Source organism: Guillardia theta (genome assembly GCF_000315625.1).
Source record: "Guillardia theta CCMP2712 unplaced genomic scaffold GUITHscaffold_171, whole genome shotgun sequence".
Lineage (NCBI taxonomy): Eukaryota > Cryptophyceae > Pyrenomonadales > Geminigeraceae > Guillardia > Guillardia theta.
Window position 1 is genome coordinate 64,513 of NW_005434505.1, and position 19,624 is coordinate 84,136.

The following is a 19,624-nucleotide window of genomic DNA, read 5'->3' on the forward strand; positions in this document are numbered from 1 at the left end:
GTCTTGAAACCATTCCTTGATGTGGGTCTGCTGGCGGTTGGCCATGGAGAGGAGCCGGGCGGAGTGAGAACAGTTGGGGTAGGCGAAGAAGGCAGCATGGCTGGAGAGGCTTGTCAGACTCGTGGAGGAGAGGGGAGGGGAGATGATGGGAGGGGAGGAGGGGAGGAGTGGACCAGTTGCCGGAGAAGCAGGAGCTCCGAACGCACGCGAGGCCTCTTCCGTCCACACCAACACCGAGGCCTGACCAACAAGGTCATGTGGCCCCTTTTTGTTTCTCTCTTCCTCCTCTGTTGCCCGTCACCCCCTGTCTCTCCGCCGCCCCCGCTAACCCTGTACCTCCTCTCACCGCAATCTTGGAAGAGACAGTCGTCTATCGCTGCGGCCGCCACGTCCGTTACCGTTACTCCGCATCCCAAGCTGCCGAAAGGAGCTTCGCCATGAGTCTCGTCTTGAAGGATGACACGGAAAGGCGATTGAAGATTAAGATCTCCCATCTCCTGCCACACGTCACCCTCATCCCCACTCATGCTCTTGCTACCTTGCTGTCCTGGTCCTTCCCTCGATGAACAATCTGAGCACATGCATGCAGCAAACCGGACGGTCGGAAGCTCAACTTGACGCTTTCAAGCATCTCGCTCACTTGCAGCGTGGTGACTTCCTTGTGAGGCGCATCAGAGGGACTGAGAGAAATCTCCGCGCATGCCTGGCTGCCGTCGTTGATCGGCGGCGGGTCCCTCGCAATCACCTCGGCAAGATGCTCAACTTGAGCTGGAGCGAAGAACTGAAACAAAGGCAACAGCATCACTGTCACTGCCGGCAAACTAGACATCACGACGAGCCACCTGTGCTGCGTTCCTCTTGCTCGCCCCGATACCCCTGAGGGTGCTGTACCGAATAACCAACGTCGAGCAGTGCATCGCAGTGATGCCGTCCTCCGCAGGCTCCTCTGGAGACAGCCCCCCGACATGGGTGGCTACCAAGGTGCAATTAGATTGCAGCGAGAGACCTGAGTCGCGAATCATCTTGTGCTATGAGTAATCCTTCACTCACAGCAACACACTCCTTGCCCGCAGAGGACAGAGCAGGCAAACATCGCCCAGGGTCCTCCTTGCACGTGCAAGAGGATCTGGCAAGCCCTCAAAGTGAGTCAAGCAGGAGGAGGAGGAAGAGGAGGAGACGTCAGCTGAGTCGGCAGAGGAGAGTTGGAAGCGGAGAGATGTGATGGAACCACTGCAGCCTTTGGCGAGGACGTACTTGCCCTCAAGAGTCTGTAGCATGAAGGTGTTAGCTCGGGAGTGGTGCAGGCAAACAAGTTGATACGGATGAGCTGAAGTTGGTGAGAACAGACAGCACTCCCTCGGTCCTCACACCTCCTTGGCAGAAGCTGTAAGAATCTAGTCGTGCTCCTCTTTGATCCGCCGGCTGCTGCTCGCTCTGCCCTTCGAAATGAAGAACCCTCTCTCCCTGCGCGGCGTCTCAGTTCAAACGGGCGGGAAGGGAAGCAAGAGAACATGGAGAGGGAAGCAAGAGAACTCACTCCGTGGAACTTTGACGTCACGATGGTCGTGCGCCTCTTCTGCCTGCTCGCATGTCTCCCTCTGGGAAAGATTATTCTCCCATCCCTGTTCGCTCTGTGTATGGCAGGACGTAGAGAGCTTCTGTATGTTCAGCTTTCTGTGAGGAATGACAATGCAAGAAGAGAAAAGAAGAAGACCTGCTCTTCACCACAACATCTCGATCTGAGATATCTGCAAACATTCGCCGAGAGCAGAGTTCAGACAGAGCAAGGAGAGCATGATGCCCGATAACTGTCACATACCAAGTGAGCGAAGGAGAGTGAGGACAAGCCATCAGGAACATGAATCATGACTGCAGACTGCAAAAACAAGATGCAAACAAACATCGACAACACTCACAACACCTCCACTGTTTCATTACACACTTGTTTCCCCTCGTTCCGATTGGAGCTGCAAACTATCAGACGATGACGCCCATCGAGGCGGGAAGGATGAGAGAAGAAGCAGAACAAGATTCGTCAAGGTAGTCCTCATCTCACAGACTTGTCTCCTCGTAGAATCTCAGGTGTAGAACGTCCATCTTGTTCTATTGCAGTCTCTACACTTGGCTTTGTAACCTGTACGTGTCCTGGCTTGCTAGCACAACGGACAGACATTGAGCGAGAAGGTGGAGCAGCTTGCTCCTCTCCTCCTCTACACCATGTCTCTGCGTACCCAAACCAGCATCAGCCCTTCTGCCATGATGCTCCTGCGGCCTACCCCAGGCAGCTGCCATTTTGCCACATGGGGTTCGGAATTGTAATAAGAAGAAGGTTTCATGCATCTGCCTATAGATGGAACTAAGTATCATATTGAGGCGGGCTTGTGTAAGAGATACAACCCGTCACAACGCCAAATAGCGCGCATGGCGTGCACGTAAGGGAAGAGGATCAGGTCAAGAGCAGTGCATGGAGAAGATCTTGAGAGACATGAATGAATCATATGATATCAAGATGTTATATGAATTCACTACGCCAGAATTGATAGGTCATCCAACGGATGCTTCTCCTGCGTTCGGAGCTCCTTTTACACCAGCTAGGTGATAGCTCCACTCGGCCTGAACTACAGCCCTCCATGAAGCTACTCTGACCAGCCTCCCCAGCCATGCTGCCTTCTTCGCCTACCCCAACTGTTCTCACTCCGCCCGGCTCCTCTCCATGGACAACCGCCAGCAGACCCACATCAAGGAATGGTTTCAAGACTCAAGGCCCCTCTCCCTCACCGACCTCTCTGACATCGCCAGCCTCACATGACGGCCCCCGCTCCCTCTCGAGCGTCTTCGCGCATGTCGCCGACATGCTGGCCCGTCTACGCGTCTCGCGCCATGAGATTGAGGGCTCGGTGAGTGCATGCGATGCTACAGACACTCTGATGAGTAGGGATAGTTGATTCATTCACAATCCATATCAGCTAGTGGTACATCTAAAGAATACATCTCGTGGTCAAAGAATACTGGCGCCCTCCTCCTCCTCTACTCCACCGTCCTGCTGAGCTTCCAGCATCGCCTTGTGCTGCATCCTGCCCCCTCGCTCCTCAGCGGCACTCGCTCGCTCACCGTCGACGTGAGCTCGGCGAGGTTGGCGGAGGAGTCGAGGCAGTTGCCTCCGCGGAGGCGGATACAGCGGGTGCCTGCGCGAGGCCCCTCGCTCTGAGAGCTGACCATGCTGCTTCCATGCACGTCAGGGCGTAGAGGCCTGGTCTTGGCCGGCAGCAGTCCAGAGAGATCCACGTCGATGGAGACGCGGGAAAGCTTGGGAGCACGAGGAGAGGAGGCGAGAGCGGTGGAGGCCGCGAGCACCAGAGACGCGGCCAAGATCAATAAGCGCAATAAGCCTAGCATGCGAGAGAGTCCAGGGGAGACGAGCGGTCGTCGGGGATGCTTGTTGTCGAGCAATGAAGCGCGGAAAGCTTGTTTGTCGGGGGAGGGAGAGCGGAGGAGAGGAGGATGTTAGGTAGTGGCAGGAGGGAGGGACGGCAGGGATGGAGCGAAGGGAAGGAGGGAAGGTCTAGGAGCAGTTTGCTAGAGTTGAGTGGCTGGTTGCAGGAGGTTGGAATGGAGGAGGGGAGTTGAGCTTCTTCATTCCTTTCTCCCTGTGGTAAAGGGGGCCGGCTGCATGGACCGGTGGTATGATCCACTAACAAGGGGGTACATGTGGCCACCAAAATACTCAAAACCGAGGCTTTTCGTTTGTTCTTTTTTGTGTGGATTCAGAACAAACTACGAATTTGGCCCTTTATATCACCCCTACCCCCTTCTGTTTCTACCCCTACCCTTTTTGGTCCTATTATAAACGGTCACAGGACCCCTATTGTGAAACATTGACGCACCCCACCCATATTTTCCCGATGCAACCCCACCATGATTTTGACTGTTATGGGCCAGGTGTCCTTCTTACCATCATAGGGAAGCAAGGATTTTGTATAGGTCTCCTCCAACACACTTTGCGATAGAGATGACCCTGACGTTTCAACTAGTACCACCCTGAGCAGCTGCAATAGACTGTAAATAGAAATATCTAGAAGGGGGAGCCGTTCGCCATGCAACACTACTGGCACGGTTCTTTACTTGGCCAACCGGTCAGACCCCACCCTCCTGCTCTAGCCCTTGTTTCAGTCGGAGAACCCGGTGGTCGATCTCCCATCCATTCGTTTCTGTTACCGTTGCTTTCTCGTTGTTTTGGAGCCGATAAGTTTTGAGTCGGTGAGTCAAACTCGGTCAGTTGTGGCGTTGCTGTGGTACCCTTGGCTCTCTAAAAAGTTTTTATCTGTACCAAGTCATCAAGACCAAAAAGGACTACAACTGTACCAAGTTTACCAAAAAGCATTTTGTATTTCCGTACAAACGATGCCAAATTTGGAGTTACGGTAGTGGCAGTGATTTTGAGGAGTACCGGCAGTAGCAGACGGAATGTTTCGTTTTTTTGGGTGACTTTATGCCCTCAAGGGATCTGACTATCTCAGCAGTCACGAATCTCTCCCGGCCTTAACAGTGCGGGAATTGCCCGAGCCGTCAGCAAGTCACGCCATGCAAAGCTCAGCCGAGAGTCACACCACTCAGGTGACTGTCACATGTACGGTACCGTCACCGCCGGTATGGTCTGCCGGAAACAGTCGTGACGGTCGGTCCCGCTGAGTCGGAACGGTAACGGCGGCGTTCAACGGTTGAACCGTTGATCATCAGGTGATCTGTTGTGAGCACGGCCGGCCGCCCGCGCGGCCGGGCCGGCCGGGCCGCCGGGCCGCGCGGTTGCAACCCCGGGGGGGGCCGCTGAGTGCACGGCGGCCGGTCACGTTGCCCGGCCCCCCCGGGACTCGGAGCGGCCGCCGCCGCCGCCGCCGCCGCCGCCGCCGCCGCACTGATCGGGCCACTGCCGCGCACCGTGACTGACGATGCCGTCATCAGTGACAGAGCCACGGTCGGACCTCACCGGCCCCCCCGGTGGCCGGGCCGTGGCATCACTGACTTCTGATCCGCACGGAGTCGGGCCGTCCAACTTGTTTGTCCGTTGACAGTAATGGCACCGGCCAAGAAGGGGAAGGGAGGGAAGAAGAAGACATCGCAAGGGAAGAAGGAAGACCGTCTTGCTGCGGTTCCTGCTCTTGACCTCAAGTCTCATCGCTCTGACTCGCCAACTGCAGCAGATTGGCCCGCTGTTCAGTGATGGGTTGATAGATCCTGTAAAAGGAGGTAAGGTGTTTGCAGCGAGACTGGGAAGAAGCTACGAGATCACGGCACTCTCATGTGATGCTTGTTTTCAGCGATGTGAGCTTGAGATAGGTTCCCCCTGGAGCTGTCGAGACCAACAATGTGATTGCAATCAAAGTGTTCGAGTTCGAAGGCAAAGACCCCGAGGGTTTCACGATGGAGGGAAGAATCGTTAGCAATCGGGTTGAGATCATCAACGGCGCACAGGTTTCTCGCGCTGACATGTCATCGTCCTCGTAGGTAGAGATTCATCCCTTCAACATCGAGTTCATCCAACCCGTCGAAGTGAAGATACCGCACTGCTGCGCAGATGAAGATGCGCAGCAGACCATGTATGCAGCCTCCTTCAGCGTTCTTCAGGACGGCACTCAGCTCGCACAAGAGGCGACAGGAACGATGGTATGGTGACTGGTGCCAGACATTCTGCCTTGTTCTCATGACTGCATTCACATCTCAGGAAGCAGAGAATGCAGACTTGCAGTGGGAGTTCCACAAGTTGCCTGTTACCAAGGTGGATATTGAGAGAGGAGTTGCAACGATCAACATCAAGTCCACTGGCATCTATTACATCTGCTCGTCTTCGGCTCACAACATGGACTTTGCGGTGCATGCGATGGCTACACGGGATGACAAGAATCGTTGACCTGCTGTCAGGTCTGCACTTACGACATTCCAGCGATCAACAAGGCGAGCGTGACAGCATTCAACGCTGTTGCGTTTGACTGGGTGCTGGATGAGTATCTGAGGTCCTTTCAACATTGACTTGCTACAGATCACTGGCAAAGTTTCCCTCTGGCCTCGGACTTCCTTCAACCGTCCAATCGGCGCTGACGGGCCGGTGAGGGTCAAAAGAAGCTCCAAGTAGGAGGAGGAGCAGACTACCTTGTGCTCCCCTGACATGATCCGCAAACAGAGTACTGGTTGACTTCGAAGCCAAGAGAACGAGAAGCCTTCATAGCAACAACGTCTCCACCTACGAACAAACGTGTGAGGCCCTCCCTCCTGCCTCGTCGCTGATGCTAGTCTCCTCAGCTTCCATCTTGAAGGATGCAAAACGGATGTTCTGACCGGGCTACCAGCGGGAAGGTGACTCTTTCACGCTGTTCGGACTTAGATTAAATGGTTGTCGTAAGGAATGAGACGCGAACAACACACCTGGATGCAGACATCTACGAGAAGATGTGCGTGTCTTGGCTCATGCAACGCCTTGACACTGGAGCAGAAACTATGTGATCCGGGTTATTCCAGAAGACCTTGCCTCCACGCTAGAGAATGCAAAGAAAGAACTAGAAGATGTGCGAGTAATACGTCACGTCATTGCCTCTGATGCGCGCATCTCAAGGTCCGCCAGCGCATTCAGAAAAAGGAAGAGCAGTCAAGTGTCATACGAAAGCGAACTGAATCTCCGTCGAGCAAAATGTTCCTTCGATGCATGGAACCTTTGCCTTTTGTATGTTTGACATGTGCGGAACCCAGGTATTTCTTAAGCATCAAAGAAGCCGAGCAAGATGTCAAAAATGCATATGAGATGTAATGACGAGGAAAGCAACTCGCTGCACATTGTGAGACTTGTATCACTAGGTGTATCGCATACCTCGAGAAGGCCGACGGTGCACATGATGGTGAACACTTCAACAGCATCCTCATACGTCATAACGAGCTGATCATGCACAGAGAAATCAAAGGAGAGTGGCAAGCAGAACCTACCTCAATGGCGAGGCAATGATTTGCACTTCTACTTCGGAGTGAAACTGATTCCAGAGGCTGGGTGAGTGAGAATGATGCAGCAGATCCGATCGGTGAATGTTAGCAGGTTCACACCTGAGAACATCATCACTCAAATCTCGCTCATCTATCCGAGCGCGACCAACGAGAAAGTTCAATTCCTCGAGGTTCCTCCCCTCGCCTCTCCTCCTGCTAATGTGCACAAAGGTGCCTGAGATCCCTCAGCCATCAGCTAGAGCGAGGAAGGTCCGAGTAGGATCAGAGAAGAGTCAGATCTACAGCTTCAGCCCTGTGAGGCTCCTGACGGCTTCTGCCTGCTGCTTACTTTGAACAAGGTTATCACTCGTGCTACCTTCGCTGAGCTTCGAGTCAACATCAGTCTTGGTGACTGGAACAAGAGATGTCAAGTTCCTCTGTCGACGCAGGAACAGATGCTGAGCGACATCAGAACCATCGTCGAGTCTCACTGCTTCGGCAAGGAGCTTTCCGGGGCTCGCTTCATATCTTGTACCTTGCGCGATGCCATTTGCAAGTCACTGAGATCGAGCCAGCAAACGGGAAAGTCTTTGAGAAAGGAGAGGAGGGGCAGGTACGAGTTCAGTCTCTCCGACCGAGCGTCGGGCTGTGGGGCCGGCTCAGTCGAATGAGCGAGGACATGTGCCAACGCTTCGCTGCGCTCCCAAGTGAGTGAGCCCTCAGCCTACCGCCCAGTGACGCTGAGCTCGCAGACATTTCCTTCTCCTTCTGTCCTGACCGCGAGCCGATCGCCAGAGCCATCTTTGAGGACATGAGGGCGAGGGGGTTCCCGGTAACGGCGACCTCGTTGCTGCAAGGGCTCTGACTTCGAGCGCAGCTGACAGACTCTAAGGAGGACAAGCAGTCGCTAGGGCTTCTGATCTGCTTCCCTTCTCCTCTCTACACGGAATGCACGAGCTGCATGGAGCAATATAATCGCCACCTCCAGCTCGGACTCCCGCGTTTTCACTTGTGGACCATGGCGTTCGACGTGCGAGGATGGTTGAAAAACATGGTCAAGGAGCAGGTTGGCGGGAGGGGGAGGAAGGGAACGACGGTGACAAGTCTCGCAGGTGGACAAGTCATTCGAGTATGAGGTGGAGACCAACGAAGAGGGTCTGATGTCGAACAAGGTCAGCTGTAATCTTCGGGGAGAAGGCCTCATTTGCTCGCAGGATGTGGATGAGATTGCAGTGAAGGTGCTGGAGGAGTACAAGAAGTCTGTGCCCGAATACCAGCAGATAATGAGCTCTTTCATCGTCCTGCCCATGTTGCGGCAAGAAGACGAGGGGCAAGACAATCACGACAGTCTAATTCAGACACAGAAAGAGAAAGTCATGGTATGTTTCGTATGACAATGTCACTCATACACTCACGACGATGCAGGAGCTCGTTAACAAGAAAAGCATACCCAAGGGACGCAAAAAATCAGTGAGCGCAGCGAGCTCGAGGAGGAAAAGTTTGAGTTCTTGAAGAAGGCTACACACGCTTGGTGACTCGACTCCGGCTCCTGCCCTTCTTGGGCTTCTCCGCGAAAGGAGTTCCTCCTTTAAACATGAAGTCGTTGGTGTCCGTCTGAAGAGAAAGTCGCGGATCAGCAGCTCCTCAACATCAAAGGTCGCAGATACCACAGAGCGCGGAAGTTCGTCTACCGCAAAGTGGTGCAAGCTAGTGACCGAGTCCTCGGCCACCGTCTTGATCGGCTTGAAGCTATCATGCACGGTCGTCCAAGATTCTCCAAGAGCATCCTGAACCTTCTCGAAGTTCGTGTGGATCCCCTCCCCCTGCAGACTCCTGCCCAGTCTCTGTCCGAAGTTGGACATCCCTTCTCCTAGATCGGATAACGACTGTTTCACCTGCTCGGGCTTCAGAGCATGGACATCGGACCGAGCCGAGCTGACCTTGTCCCAGCTCTCTGTCAGGAATCCTTGAGACTCGTCCGCTTTGGTGGAGGGATCATGCGACATTCTAGCAAGCAAGTGAGATGAGCAGCGTCAATCTCGGCGAGTCAACTCTATTCAAGTGCATCTCCTACTCAAACCTCTTGCCCGCCTCTTGGACTCCTATCGCCGTCCCCTCGCTTTCTACACGCCTCACCAACCCCCTCGTCTCCTCGTCGTCTCCTCCTCGCGTTCCCCTCACTCTGCATCGGTGTCTTCGATCTCTATCCTCGTGATGCTCGTTCTCCTCCTGCTTGTCGCTCCTCGTGCGTCCTCGCCCTCCTCTGCATCTGCCAGGGTCTGCAGACCGCCATGCCTCCTCCTAGAGAGTCGCATGATTTCAAGCCCGCCTCAATAAGATTTTTTTAAACACTAGTTTGAACATGGCGCGAACGCGAGGGCAAACAATGGCAGGCCTGTTTCCCCCTACCAGAGAGCAGGAGGATGAGATTGAACATGCCTTCTCTCTCATAACAGTTCGTTTGCTATGATGTCTTGTGGCTCAATCTTACTCGTGAAAAGCAGGAAGGAAATGATGACTACGTTGATTTCCATCGAGTCAAAGTAGTCCTCAAAGCTATGGGCATGCAGCCGAGAAAAGGAGAGCTGCAACAGGTTTTCCTCTCCCTCTGTTGTCTTCATTCTCTGCCCTGCGAGGCCTCGTTGAGCATAACCTGAACTGTGCTTTCCCTCTGTCAGACGCTGGAGGTTGCATGCCCTCTGTCCGATGGCTCGCGGATCTCTAAGGAAGAATTCACTGCGATCGTAAGCGTTTTAAAGACAAACATCTTGTTCTCCTCGCCAAGTCACTTCTCAATAGATGATGCGCTTTCTTGCTCGACGGGATTCAGCAACCAGGCTGATGCAAGACTTTGACACGATCGATTATGGTTCAAGCTCAGATGTACTTTCCTCCAGAGTGCTGATATACGGCCATGTGCAGGATGCAAAGGCTTCATTGACATTAAAGATCTTCAGAGACTTTCGAAGAATGTTGAAGGGGAATCTCGACCAGATTCGGTCTTGAGGGAGATGTGAGCCCTGCTGATGAAGAATGTCCGTTCCTGACTGTTGCTCTAGGATAAGAAACTTTGACAAAGATGGGGATGGCAAATGGAAATTCGATGAATTTGTTACAGCTTTAGGTTACGAGCTTGAGAGAAAGAGGGGGATTGAAAACATCTTGTAACATAAATTTCATTAGCCGCTCAGCCACAACTCTGACATCAAGTTGACACAAAATCACACTCGCTGTGTCATAGTTTAGCAACAACACTGACACTTGGCAGGACCTGAAACTAGTTGTAGAGTATTCTTTTCTGTGCCGCTCACAGTTTCACCTGCTACAGCCTGCATCATAAGAACTTGCTAAGTCGGGTGTCAGTAGGCTCGCCGGCGCCGTGGCAACCGTCGCCGTCGGCCGCGCCCTCAAAGGCTGCCGAGTCAGTGAAGAAGCGAGCTACTGAGTCGGAGGACACCGATCCCCTACTTGATCGGACATGTCACTTCAAGCCGTCCGCCGTTGAAGGCTCGGCGCGGCGTGCCACTGATCAGCCTTCAATGAGTCCGACCCCACCGGGCGCCGGGCCGGGCTTCTGACACTGTGACGCGGCCGGGCCCCTAGGGGCGGCGTAGCATCATCGTCACGGTGACCCGGTCGCCTCAGTCAGAGTGTCGGATCCGGATCTTGCTTACTTAGGCTTCCATAGGCTGCCTCAGAGGTGAGGCTATTGAGCTGGCCAGGACAGCGAAGATGGATCCATCTTCAAATAGCTCGGGCCATGGCCCTTGTGGGACAGCTGCCTTGTTGTCTTGACAAGTCGTTGGGCCTTGTCAACCTAGTGCGCCGGCGCACAGTTTTTTGGTATGGCACTGGAGGTCGCAATGGGGAGCCGCTTGCTTCTTGGGTTCGGATGCTTACAGTGACACATCGGTATTGCAGCAGCTGACTCACTGTATCGAACTCGGCCCACTGCCAGCCTGTATCGTAGTAGCAGTGATCGGACTCAGCGAAGTTGGACGAGGATCGCTATCCGATGATCAGACTTAGTTAGCACAAGTTCTGCAGCATCTCACGACTCCATCAATCAAACACTCTCAGTTGACAAACAGAAATATTTTGTTCGAAAGTGAAAGCTGGAAAACTTCTCCGTGATCAGATAAGTGATGTCCACATTTCCGGGCAAACACGCCATGAAAGAGAAGAGAGGTGGAGAGACTAGGTGTAACAGTAACAAACATTTGACTGGCTGGTTGAGAGATGTTCCACTGGAACAGAACGCAAGGCTAAGGAAACAATGCTTGGACAACATCATTCACCATCGCATGCCGAACGAGGAAGCCGTTACATCACAGTCGCAAGTAGATGGCGATCAGACGAGCTTCCTTGCCGACAGTGCAAGTGGACACGCGGGAAGTGCTGATGGCCAGCCCGCAAGGATGGAGGAGAAATGTCCTGACTTCACTAAGGTATGGAGGCCATTGGATGAGACCAAGTCGTACCCGGGAGGTTTCTGTGAGAAAACTCCAACCAAGCTCAACACGAGCACATCTCCAATCTATCGAATACCAGCCAACATCTGTCATAGCAAGAACTCTTCTATCATACAAGGACTCTACGGCTTTGAGGTGAATTCCTCCAAAGAGGAACAAGACAGGAAAGGGTCGGCTGGCTTAAACGAACAAGTGCAATCAAGGATCGAGTGGATAACCTCGGCAGATTTAAGCTTCTTGAATTCAAATATGGATCGTCAAGAGGATTTAAAGGCATCTGAGGAAAACATGACGACGAATGAACATGTTTCACATGCTTTGAGGGAACAACACAGATGCATTTTCTTGTGCAATTCGCTTCTACAAGAGGTACCCAACAGAGTCTGGATAAACTTGTGTCTAAGTTTACGAATCAGGTTTCGAGCATACGCACAAGTCTTGCTGAGGAGCTTGAGAGTGTACTTTCTTGACTTGCCCTTATCTCAGCTTCAAGGTTAAAATGATGCTGTCTGCAGATTTCAGCTTGTCTGCAGTCGCCTGAGCAGCACAAAGTTATTGGGAAGGTGATCTTGTTGCTATTGATCCTCTCAGTGACTCCGTCCTGAAGCTTTCATATCGGGACAAAAAGGACGCAAAGGAAACCCGAGGTAACGCGGTCAAGGAACAAAGAGTGGAACTCAAGGCCAAACTCCCTACCAGCAGATATTTCAGGCTTTGAATGATACTTGAGAGCTGCACACAGATAATAATTAATCAAGGCAATCTTAAATACATTCTCGATAGATTGAGCAGACGTCAAGACGAGGAACGAGCTTGATCCTTTTCGACCCAAATACAGAAGATCTTTCTAGTCAGTAAACTCGTGTTTCCAAAAGTATCTTTATGTCTCTATTCGTAAATTGATGTGGCAGTGATGTCTCTATCGGTCTGCTCATGTAGTCTCTATCGGTCTGCTCATGTAGTCTCTATCGGTCTGCTCATGTAGTCTCTATCGGTCTGCTCATGTAGTCTCTATCGGTCTGCTCATGTAGTCTCTATCGGTCTGCTCATGTAGTCTCTATCGGTCTGCTCATGTAGTCTCTATCGGTCTGCTCATGTAGTCTCTATCGGTCTGCTCATGTAGTCTCTATCGGTCTGCTCATGTAGTCTCTATCGGTCTGCTCATGTAGTGTCTGTTGATGCAGTCGCATGTAGTCTCTTTGAAGCTTCATACACTCTGGTTGTGGATGAGGCGTTTCAAACAACCGTCATTAGGCCCGGCAGGGGGTGGGGTGGGGGTCCCAATTTCCTGTTGTTAGCAGTTCGAGGGGTAGGGTGGAGAGGATAAGAAAACCGACATGTCCGCTAGGTAGAAGACATGTACAGGAATCGAAGTAGAAGCTGATTGGACGAGTTGACGTTACAGACTGCCTTGATAACAACATCACAACCATCATCTCTCGTGTCTGATTGAAGTACTTTGGACTTTAAACTTCTTTGGATAGGCTCGAAACATGTTCAAGACACATTGCTCTGCTTTCATCTTGGCTGCCCTCCTGGGCTCCTCTAGTGCGCGCTGGACAGACACTTCATTGCTGACCGCCAACACCTTTCATGGACCAGATTTGAAATGGAAAGGTGACGTGACTGTAGATGGAAATACATACATCCGCAAAGTCGGGACTTCATACGTGGCAAAGTCTGTCATCACCGGGAAAGACTCTTTCTTCCCTTCTTCATTGCCCAATTCTTTGAAGAAACGATTCATATATCCTGATTCTACCCACCCGAATCTAGCGTTTTGGTTCACTCCAGACGTTTTTGATGAGGCAGGAGTAGCTGATGGACAGTATGTTTCAGTTTGGAAGAACGTGGCTAACATCTGCTATTATGGGTAAAGCCGTGAAGTTTGTTCACAGGCCAAATTTAAAATGTTCACGCAGGCATTCAGATTCCACCAGCTGCACTCCAGACAAGATCATGAACAAAGCACCGGTTGGACCCAACACCGCCCATGTCGAAACCCTGAAACAGCCAAATCCAGCTTATCAACCAACCTTCCATCGAAACGTCCTCCATGGTCATGGCAAGTGTTTGTGATTGTGAAGATGAAGGCGTTGTTCATGTAACATTGTGCTCAGGTGCTTTGAGGTTCGCAAGAAGTGATCGCCTTGGATTTCAAGGCAGCTTCATGGATATGTATAAGACATGCACGACAGTAGAATGTACGACGGCAGACACTGGACTTGGCTTCGTTACAGACTGGACAAACTCGCAATCATCAGCCCTCAATACAGAATTTACCATTTTCCTGGTTCTTAAAACGTTTCAAGACAGTTTGGATGTCAATCCAATGGGACTTCTGAATGTTGGAGATGAACAAAATCAAAACGGGTTCGGACTGTATAAAACAGATTACAAATGTCTCCCTGAATTCCGTGGGAAAATTTTAAATGGTTTATCACTATCAAATAATCTCGTCAGCCTTGTTTCCATGTACTCTCCAAGTCCTGATATAGGCAAATACAACGGAAGACGCCTTCTGATATATGACACACAGACGCAAGATTCGATTCCAATGAAGAAAGTCGTCTTGAATTGCAAGATTTCAAGCTATAGGATTGCACTTATCCTCAATCAGGATATCTCAGGGACAATTACGAGCGTCTTAGTGACCGGTGGTAACGGTGTCATTGCTGGAATCCCACAGAATCTAACTATTTATGCCTCTGTTGGATTGACCGATGGCTCTAAGGCCTCGCTCAACGTAACGAGCATTGCAGCTTCTAGCGGCAACACATTGCTCCAAATCGAGAGTGTGACGCTACCAGCCAGTGCAACTGCAGGGTCCAACATCTTCATCGGAGTCAGCCCGGGTGAATTTTACACCGCTGCCTTGGAGGACTGTCTCGGATCCACAACAACAACCGGAGTAGCAAATCCGATATTTCTCTCAAGCGCTTCTTATGATGTTGAAATAGTCAGAACCTCGAATTCAAAATGTCCTCAAGGAAAGTTCGAGCAATTCAGCACGATTTCGGCATACTATGGAAGCAGGTAACGCATGGATGAAACCCAAACAAGGTTGTTTTGCTGATTACTATGGCAGTGCTGATGATCAAGGAGACAACGGTTGTTTCAGTGAGTGCTCTAGGTTTGGATGTGACGCAAGATTCTCGTATTTCGGAACTTTGAGTTGGGAATTACAAAGCGGGATAAATTCATCAGAGACAAGTCTGACCATCCAGAGCAACTCCTACGACTTGCTCACCATCTCGCTGCAAGATCAAATTTTTGTCGACGATTATCTGCAACTTGAACAGGAAATTGTTCAAGTCACGTCCGTCTCTGCCGGATCAGTTACCGTCACTAGGGGCCAACTCCAAACAACTGCAGCTGACCATGCAATCAATACTGTTCTATTGCCTGTGAGCAAACCGAACACTTGCGTGAAGAAGTGGGGGTCTCAGAGGGTTTTACAAGACCCTGACAGACAATGGAGAATAGTAACAATAAGAGTGCAGGGTAATGAGTCGAAGGTGTACATAGACGGGCTTCATGATGGCTGCTCAAACGCCGATGGGTGCTCTCTCCAACCTCCAGTCTCTATCCTTAGCACTGCTTCTGTGCTTTCAAGCTTGAGACTTGGCACTATCGGCGTCAATTCTGCTGATGGAATTGTCAGATCAAGCTTCTCAAATGTGGACATCGCTGAAGTTCTGATTTATGACAAAGCTCTTTCAATGCAAGAGATGGATAGAGTTGGATATTACCTTTCTGTCAAGTTTGGAATCAAAAGCTTTCGAGTCAACAAGTTCATTAGATCTCCGACGCGCACGGGAGCTGTTTTGTTTGAACACGGTGAAGAATGCGATCAAGTGCTCTACAATGGTCATACCTCTCAGTTCTGCGATGGATTTTCAGATCCGAATGGATTACACGTCGCATCAAACTGTGTCATTGACGGCGAGTACCTCACACTCTCCAAGTACAAGGCAGATGCAGACACAGACAACTATTATGTCGGCATGCGCCTGGTAGTAACTGCTGGAAACAGGAATTCAGATGGATCAATTCAAAGCGCGGTAGGCGAAAGTTGCATCATCACAGGATATGATGCCAAACTCAGAAAGGTCGCATGCGATTTGACGGATTCTGGCAACTATGGGTACTTGCTGTGGGGCGGTGCTGCGTTTCCATGCGTCAATTCAGGACCTCACCCAACTCTTGGAGGGCAATGCGGAGCTCAATACGTGCAGACCGACGCCATTCTAGCATCAGACACCTCAGTCACAGTCACTTGGGCCCCCAAGAAGTTTCAAACTCCAATCTATGCCACTCTAGGAAACTCGCAGGCTCTTGAAGTGATACTGATCAACTCGATCTCAGTTAGTGACATCTCCTATCAGCTGTCTATCACTCGCGGCATGGGTCCAACTCTTGCTCAAAATTTCTCTTGGAACGTCCTGAAAGAGATGCAATCAGCGTCGCGAATAGTCTATGCACGTTCATTCCTCGTTCGAAATGTGTCTGCGGGGAGTCAGACTCTTTATGTTGCTACGGTGATGGACAAGTGCCCAGAAAGGATTGCAGACCCGCTGTGTCCCCTGGCGAACGATCATATTGGTTACCTCAGTGCCAACCTCGCCAACCTCCTGGTCAAGTTGAGTCATTCCACCTCAAACTCGTCTTTCTATGTCACCTCCATCAAATTTGCGCAGTGGACTTTGCAACAAGCAGTGGATAGCGCAACCATGGAGTTCAAAGTTAGCGTGCCCACACAAAATGAAATCCAGCCGAACGATTACCTTCAGATAGACGGAGAATATGTTCAAGTCACGGCAGTCTCATGGTCCTCACAGTCAACAAACCTGACAGTTGTGAGGTCACAGATGGGTAGCTCAGCAACCGCCCATCAAGCCTCGAGTACTTTGACTTTGGTCCTGGTTGACAAGAGACCGGTTCTTGTCTTGACTTGTTCTGCTGCGTCCACGACAGACATGGACGCTTCATCGGGGTATTTGGTTGATTTTGCATGGATGCCTCAAAGTTCCTTTGTGCCAAACGACAAGTACCTGCAAAACGTGGGCAAATCTGAATATTCCATTGAAATCTGTGACAAGTACAATGCTCCATTTAGTCAGGACGCTCCATTTCAAGTATTGCAAGATGAAAATCTCAACAGACACTCTGTTCGCGGGGCTGACTCTGCCATTACCACTGAAGGGTTCACACACCTCGGGTATGTCTCAAGCGTGGGTGTTGTGCAGAAGCAGAATTACTTGTCTTCGATCTCGGGGGCTGCGAACACATCCTTGTTTGAGATCAAGGGATGGTACCTGACGCCCTCAGACCTCGACATCACTGGCGGCGACTCCAACTCCTACATCAACGGGCCCAAGGCGGAGAGAAACTCCAACTACCTGCATGTCAGCCTGGGATCGCATGGGTCCGATGCGGTGAGCCTCAACTGCCACATCGTTAGCGTCCCCGAGGGCTTTTGCGAGAAGGACTACAGCATCCCATGCAGCTGTCACATGACTGCCAACTGTTCGTCAGAGTGCTCGACCGGCTACTGCCTGACCGGGCCCTCGTCTGGCCTGGATCACTCCTGGTATGGGGTGAAGAAGCCGTCCATCTTGTGCGATCTCACCGAAGATGCTCATGCGCACCAGACCCTCAACATCTACTGGCACGGAGTCGTGACATCGCTATCCAACTGGTACAGGACGCCGACTCCGGTCGTGACGTCCTTGAGCCCTCCAATGGCTCCTTACTATGGTGGAATCTCCATCACAATCCGGGGGATGTTCTTCGGAGGAGCAGCGACGTGGCGAGGACGGGCGAGGACAAAGTCTCCGAGCGTGATGATCATCGGCAAGAGCATGATACGCAAGTGTGACAATGTCGAGTATATTTCTTCTGGCCAGCTTGTTTGTACTCTGCCAGCTCTTGCTCTCAGCAAGCAAATGTACGATCCTGTCACGAGAACTATTGTTGTGAACGTTTTAGTGGATACTGGAGAGAAGAGGAGCCATCAAGACCAGCACTCGAAGTTCATCTACACATCCATTCCTGCTTTTTTCAGCTGCGACAACATAATGGTTGCTCAGAACGACTGCTACAATTGCTGTCGCAGGTCATGTTTTACTGATGTGAGGACTCAAACGATAGATCCTGCGTCAATCGATGCTGTATGTACATCAAATTGCACCGCTTATTGTCACATGTGAGGAAAAGATATTTTGTTGAGGAAATATGCGGTTTGTTTGGAATATGATTAAACTTGTTAATCTAACATCGATGTGACATCACTTCTTCTTTTTCCCAGCTGCTTTTCCCTTCTTTCCCTTCTTCTTCTTCGGATTCTTGAGGTCAGACACACACTCTCGAGCGAGATGCATGCGGATGTTGCATTGCAGAAGGGTTGCAGCACGAAACTCTCTTTCCGCCGCCGCAACTCGCATGGCCTCAAGTTCTTTCATTCTCCTCTCTTCGTCTTCCTTGGCTTGTCTTGCAGCGATGTCTTGGTTGTATCGCTTCTCCAGCTCGTACAATCTCAATAGATCAGATTCACGTTCTTCTTTCAAGTTCTCCAGCTCCTTTGTCTTGAAAGCCAAGTCCGCCTCGAACTTGTGATCCCATGCCTCAGATTTCTCGGACATGGCAACTAACTTCCTTCTCTGAAATTCCTGTTGAAGCTCGTTGGCTTGTTTTTCTATGTCGATTTCTTTCTCGATCTGTTCAATCCGATCTTGCAATTCTTTCATCTCTTTTTCTCGTTCTCGCTGTGTGCAGTGGTAATTCGCTTTAAACTCCTTTGCAAGATATCGAAGCTCGATCGCAGTCTCCGATTTCTTCGCTTGCAATGTTTCTTTCAACTCCGCAATCAACTCGTTCTTGCTCAAAACCTCTCTCTCAAAGTTGCTTCGTTCTTCGTTGAGCTCTTGTTTCAACCTGGCCACAGACTCGCTCAGCTCTTTCTCACGCGCCAGAACTACTTTCATGTGCTCCATCATCCGCTGGCCTTTCTCAACAACTTCCGCCAAAGAGTTGAAACTTGCAAATTGCATTTCATGTGCTGGGTTGACAAGTAGAGTCTCAAGCGCTCCACGTTCAGCTCGAATCTTTTGCATATTCCCTTCTAAGTTTGGGTTGTCTTGCAAATTTCTTGTCAAAACTTTGGTGCTCTGCCTCAGAGACTGAGCGACTTGCTGGATCTCATTTTCATTCGCCTGATACTTCATTCTGTTTGAAATGCCTTTCATATTCCTCCTCTCTTGAATGAGCTCTTCGTATCTCCTCTCCAAGGACCTCTGATCCTGCATAATCCTTGAAATCTCTTCTCCCAGCATACTTCCCAGCTCCTCATTATGGAAATCTGAAGTCAGAGATGCAAGGATTCCTAGTTTTTCAACCTGGCCAGCACGAGTCAAGCACATCAGATCAGGATTGACTGAGGTACCGCTGTTTCAATTGTGGCCGTAATCCGCTGACACTCGACCAGAGTGAAAGAATCCATCCTGCTGCATGAAGTTACAAGAGCATCAAGAGATTTCCTCCAAGCTGAGAGCAGCTTGCATAATTAACATCAAACATGACTCCTTTCGGCGTTGAATTCTTCGCCTCTAACTTCAGGCTGACTTTGCGCTCTTGCTACTTTGTTGCCCTCCACTGTGTGCCTATCACAACATCGCGTTCTCGTCTTCCTCTCTTGTCTCTCCTCGGCTTGTTAGCACTGAGCTCGCACTAAGAGTCATGCAGCTGCCATGATGGCACTGCCTGCAAACGTGCGGGGGCTTGCCCATCATGCTGCTGCCTGGCCAACGGCCGTCCGATCAGATCGTGGGCCTCCTGATTGTCCTCGTACTGATTTTTAACTTAACTTTGAGTAAAGTCGGACCGAGTAGGCCCTCCGACAGTAGTCAGGTTGTCCTCGTACTGATTTTTAACTTAACTTTGTACCGTACTAGCCTCTTGTCGCCTGAAAGCCTACTTAAGTTAAAAACATGAAAGTCGAGCGATGTCGCTGTGGCCGCCGCCGAAGGCATGAAACGCATATTTCAAGTTTCATGATTTGGAAGCTGATATACGGGGTACTTCACCTGAAATACATCCTGGACCTCATCGATCTTGACAGTTTCACACTGCATTGAATATACAGATTGCAGGCACATGTGCTCGGATATCAAATTTGAGTCAACGCTCTT

General features: G+C 50.9%; 7 protein-coding genes across 7 annotated transcripts; 4 read left to right on the forward strand and 3 right to left on the reverse strand.

Moving 5' to 3' along the window:
- Positions 1–523: 523 nt before the first annotated feature.
- Positions 524–2,097, reverse strand: GUITHDRAFT_147745 (hypothetical protein; the record flags this gene model as incomplete). The annotated part of the gene is made up of 10 exons (XM_005820601.1): positions 524–571; positions 641–781; positions 843–1,022; positions 1,051–1,126; positions 1,255–1,327; positions 1,371–1,464; positions 1,538–1,580; positions 1,726–1,808; positions 1,922–1,967; positions 2,057–2,097. The coding sequence occupies 10 exons, from the start codon at positions 2,095–2,097 to the stop codon at positions 524–526; spliced, it is 825 nt and encodes a 274-aa protein (XP_005820658.1).
- Positions 2,098–2,929: 832 nt separating this feature from the next.
- Positions 2,930–3,606, reverse strand: GUITHDRAFT_166401 (hypothetical protein). The gene has a single exon (XM_005820602.1). The coding sequence runs from the start codon at positions 3,394–3,396 to the stop codon at positions 3,028–3,030; it is 369 nt and encodes a 122-aa protein (XP_005820659.1). The 5' UTR covers positions 3,397–3,606; the 3' UTR covers positions 2,930–3,027.
- A 1,465-nt stretch (positions 3,607–5,071) lies between these two features.
- Positions 5,072–6,329, forward strand: GUITHDRAFT_120129 (hypothetical protein; the record flags this gene model as incomplete). The annotated part of the gene is made up of 9 exons (XM_005820603.1): positions 5,072–5,146; positions 5,196–5,249; positions 5,335–5,445; positions 5,503–5,661; positions 5,720–5,866; positions 5,917–5,988; positions 6,035–6,123; positions 6,176–6,249; positions 6,295–6,329. 9 exons carry the CDS (start codon positions 5,072–5,074, stop codon positions 6,327–6,329), a joined length of 816 nt encoding a protein of 271 aa, XP_005820660.1.
- Positions 6,330–6,381: 52 nt separating this feature from the next.
- On the forward strand, positions 6,382–8,475 carry GUITHDRAFT_120130 (hypothetical protein; the record flags this gene model as incomplete). The annotated part of the gene is made up of 15 exons (XM_005820604.1): positions 6,382–6,443; positions 6,485–6,557; positions 6,605–6,681; positions 6,739–6,792; positions 6,844–6,884; positions 6,937–7,030; positions 7,076–7,154; positions 7,213–7,278; positions 7,323–7,576; positions 7,627–7,670; positions 7,716–7,795; positions 7,841–8,029; positions 8,076–8,135; positions 8,178–8,342; positions 8,389–8,475. The coding sequence occupies 15 exons, from the start codon at positions 6,382–6,384 to the stop codon at positions 8,473–8,475; spliced, it is 1,425 nt and encodes a 474-aa protein (XP_005820661.1).
- A 1,046-nt stretch (positions 8,476–9,521) lies between these two features.
- Positions 9,522–10,131, forward strand: GUITHDRAFT_120132 (hypothetical protein; the record flags this gene model as incomplete). Its single annotated transcript, XM_005820605.1, has 5 exons — positions 9,522–9,557; positions 9,642–9,707; positions 9,763–9,846; positions 9,886–9,962; positions 10,023–10,131. 5 exons carry the CDS (start codon positions 9,522–9,524, stop codon positions 10,129–10,131), a joined length of 372 nt encoding a protein of 123 aa, XP_005820662.1.
- A 6,092-nt stretch (positions 10,132–16,223) lies between these two features.
- GUITHDRAFT_155968 (hypothetical protein) lies at positions 16,224–17,710 on the forward strand. The gene has a single exon (XM_005820606.1). The coding sequence runs from the start codon at positions 16,415–16,417 to the stop codon at positions 17,645–17,647; it is 1,233 nt and encodes a 410-aa protein (XP_005820663.1). The 5' UTR covers positions 16,224–16,414; the 3' UTR covers positions 17,648–17,710.
- On the reverse strand, positions 17,665–18,856 carry GUITHDRAFT_90679 (hypothetical protein; the record flags this gene model as incomplete). The annotated part of the gene is made up of 2 exons (XM_005820607.1): positions 17,665–18,541; positions 18,626–18,856. 2 exons carry the CDS (start codon positions 18,854–18,856, stop codon positions 17,726–17,728), a joined length of 1,047 nt encoding a protein of 348 aa, XP_005820664.1. The 3' UTR covers positions 17,665–17,725.
- Positions 18,857–19,624: the final 768 nt, after the last annotated feature.

Bases quoted from the DNA above. Each gene is read 5' to 3' on its own strand.
- GUITHDRAFT_155968 (XM_005820606.1), top strand. From the start codon at position 16,415: ATGGACGCTTCATCGGGGTATTTGGTTGATTTTGCATGGATGCCTCAA.
- GUITHDRAFT_166401 (XM_005820602.1), bottom strand. From the start codon at position 3,396: ATGCTAGGCTTATTGCGCTTATTGATCTTGGCCGCGTCTCTGGTGCTC.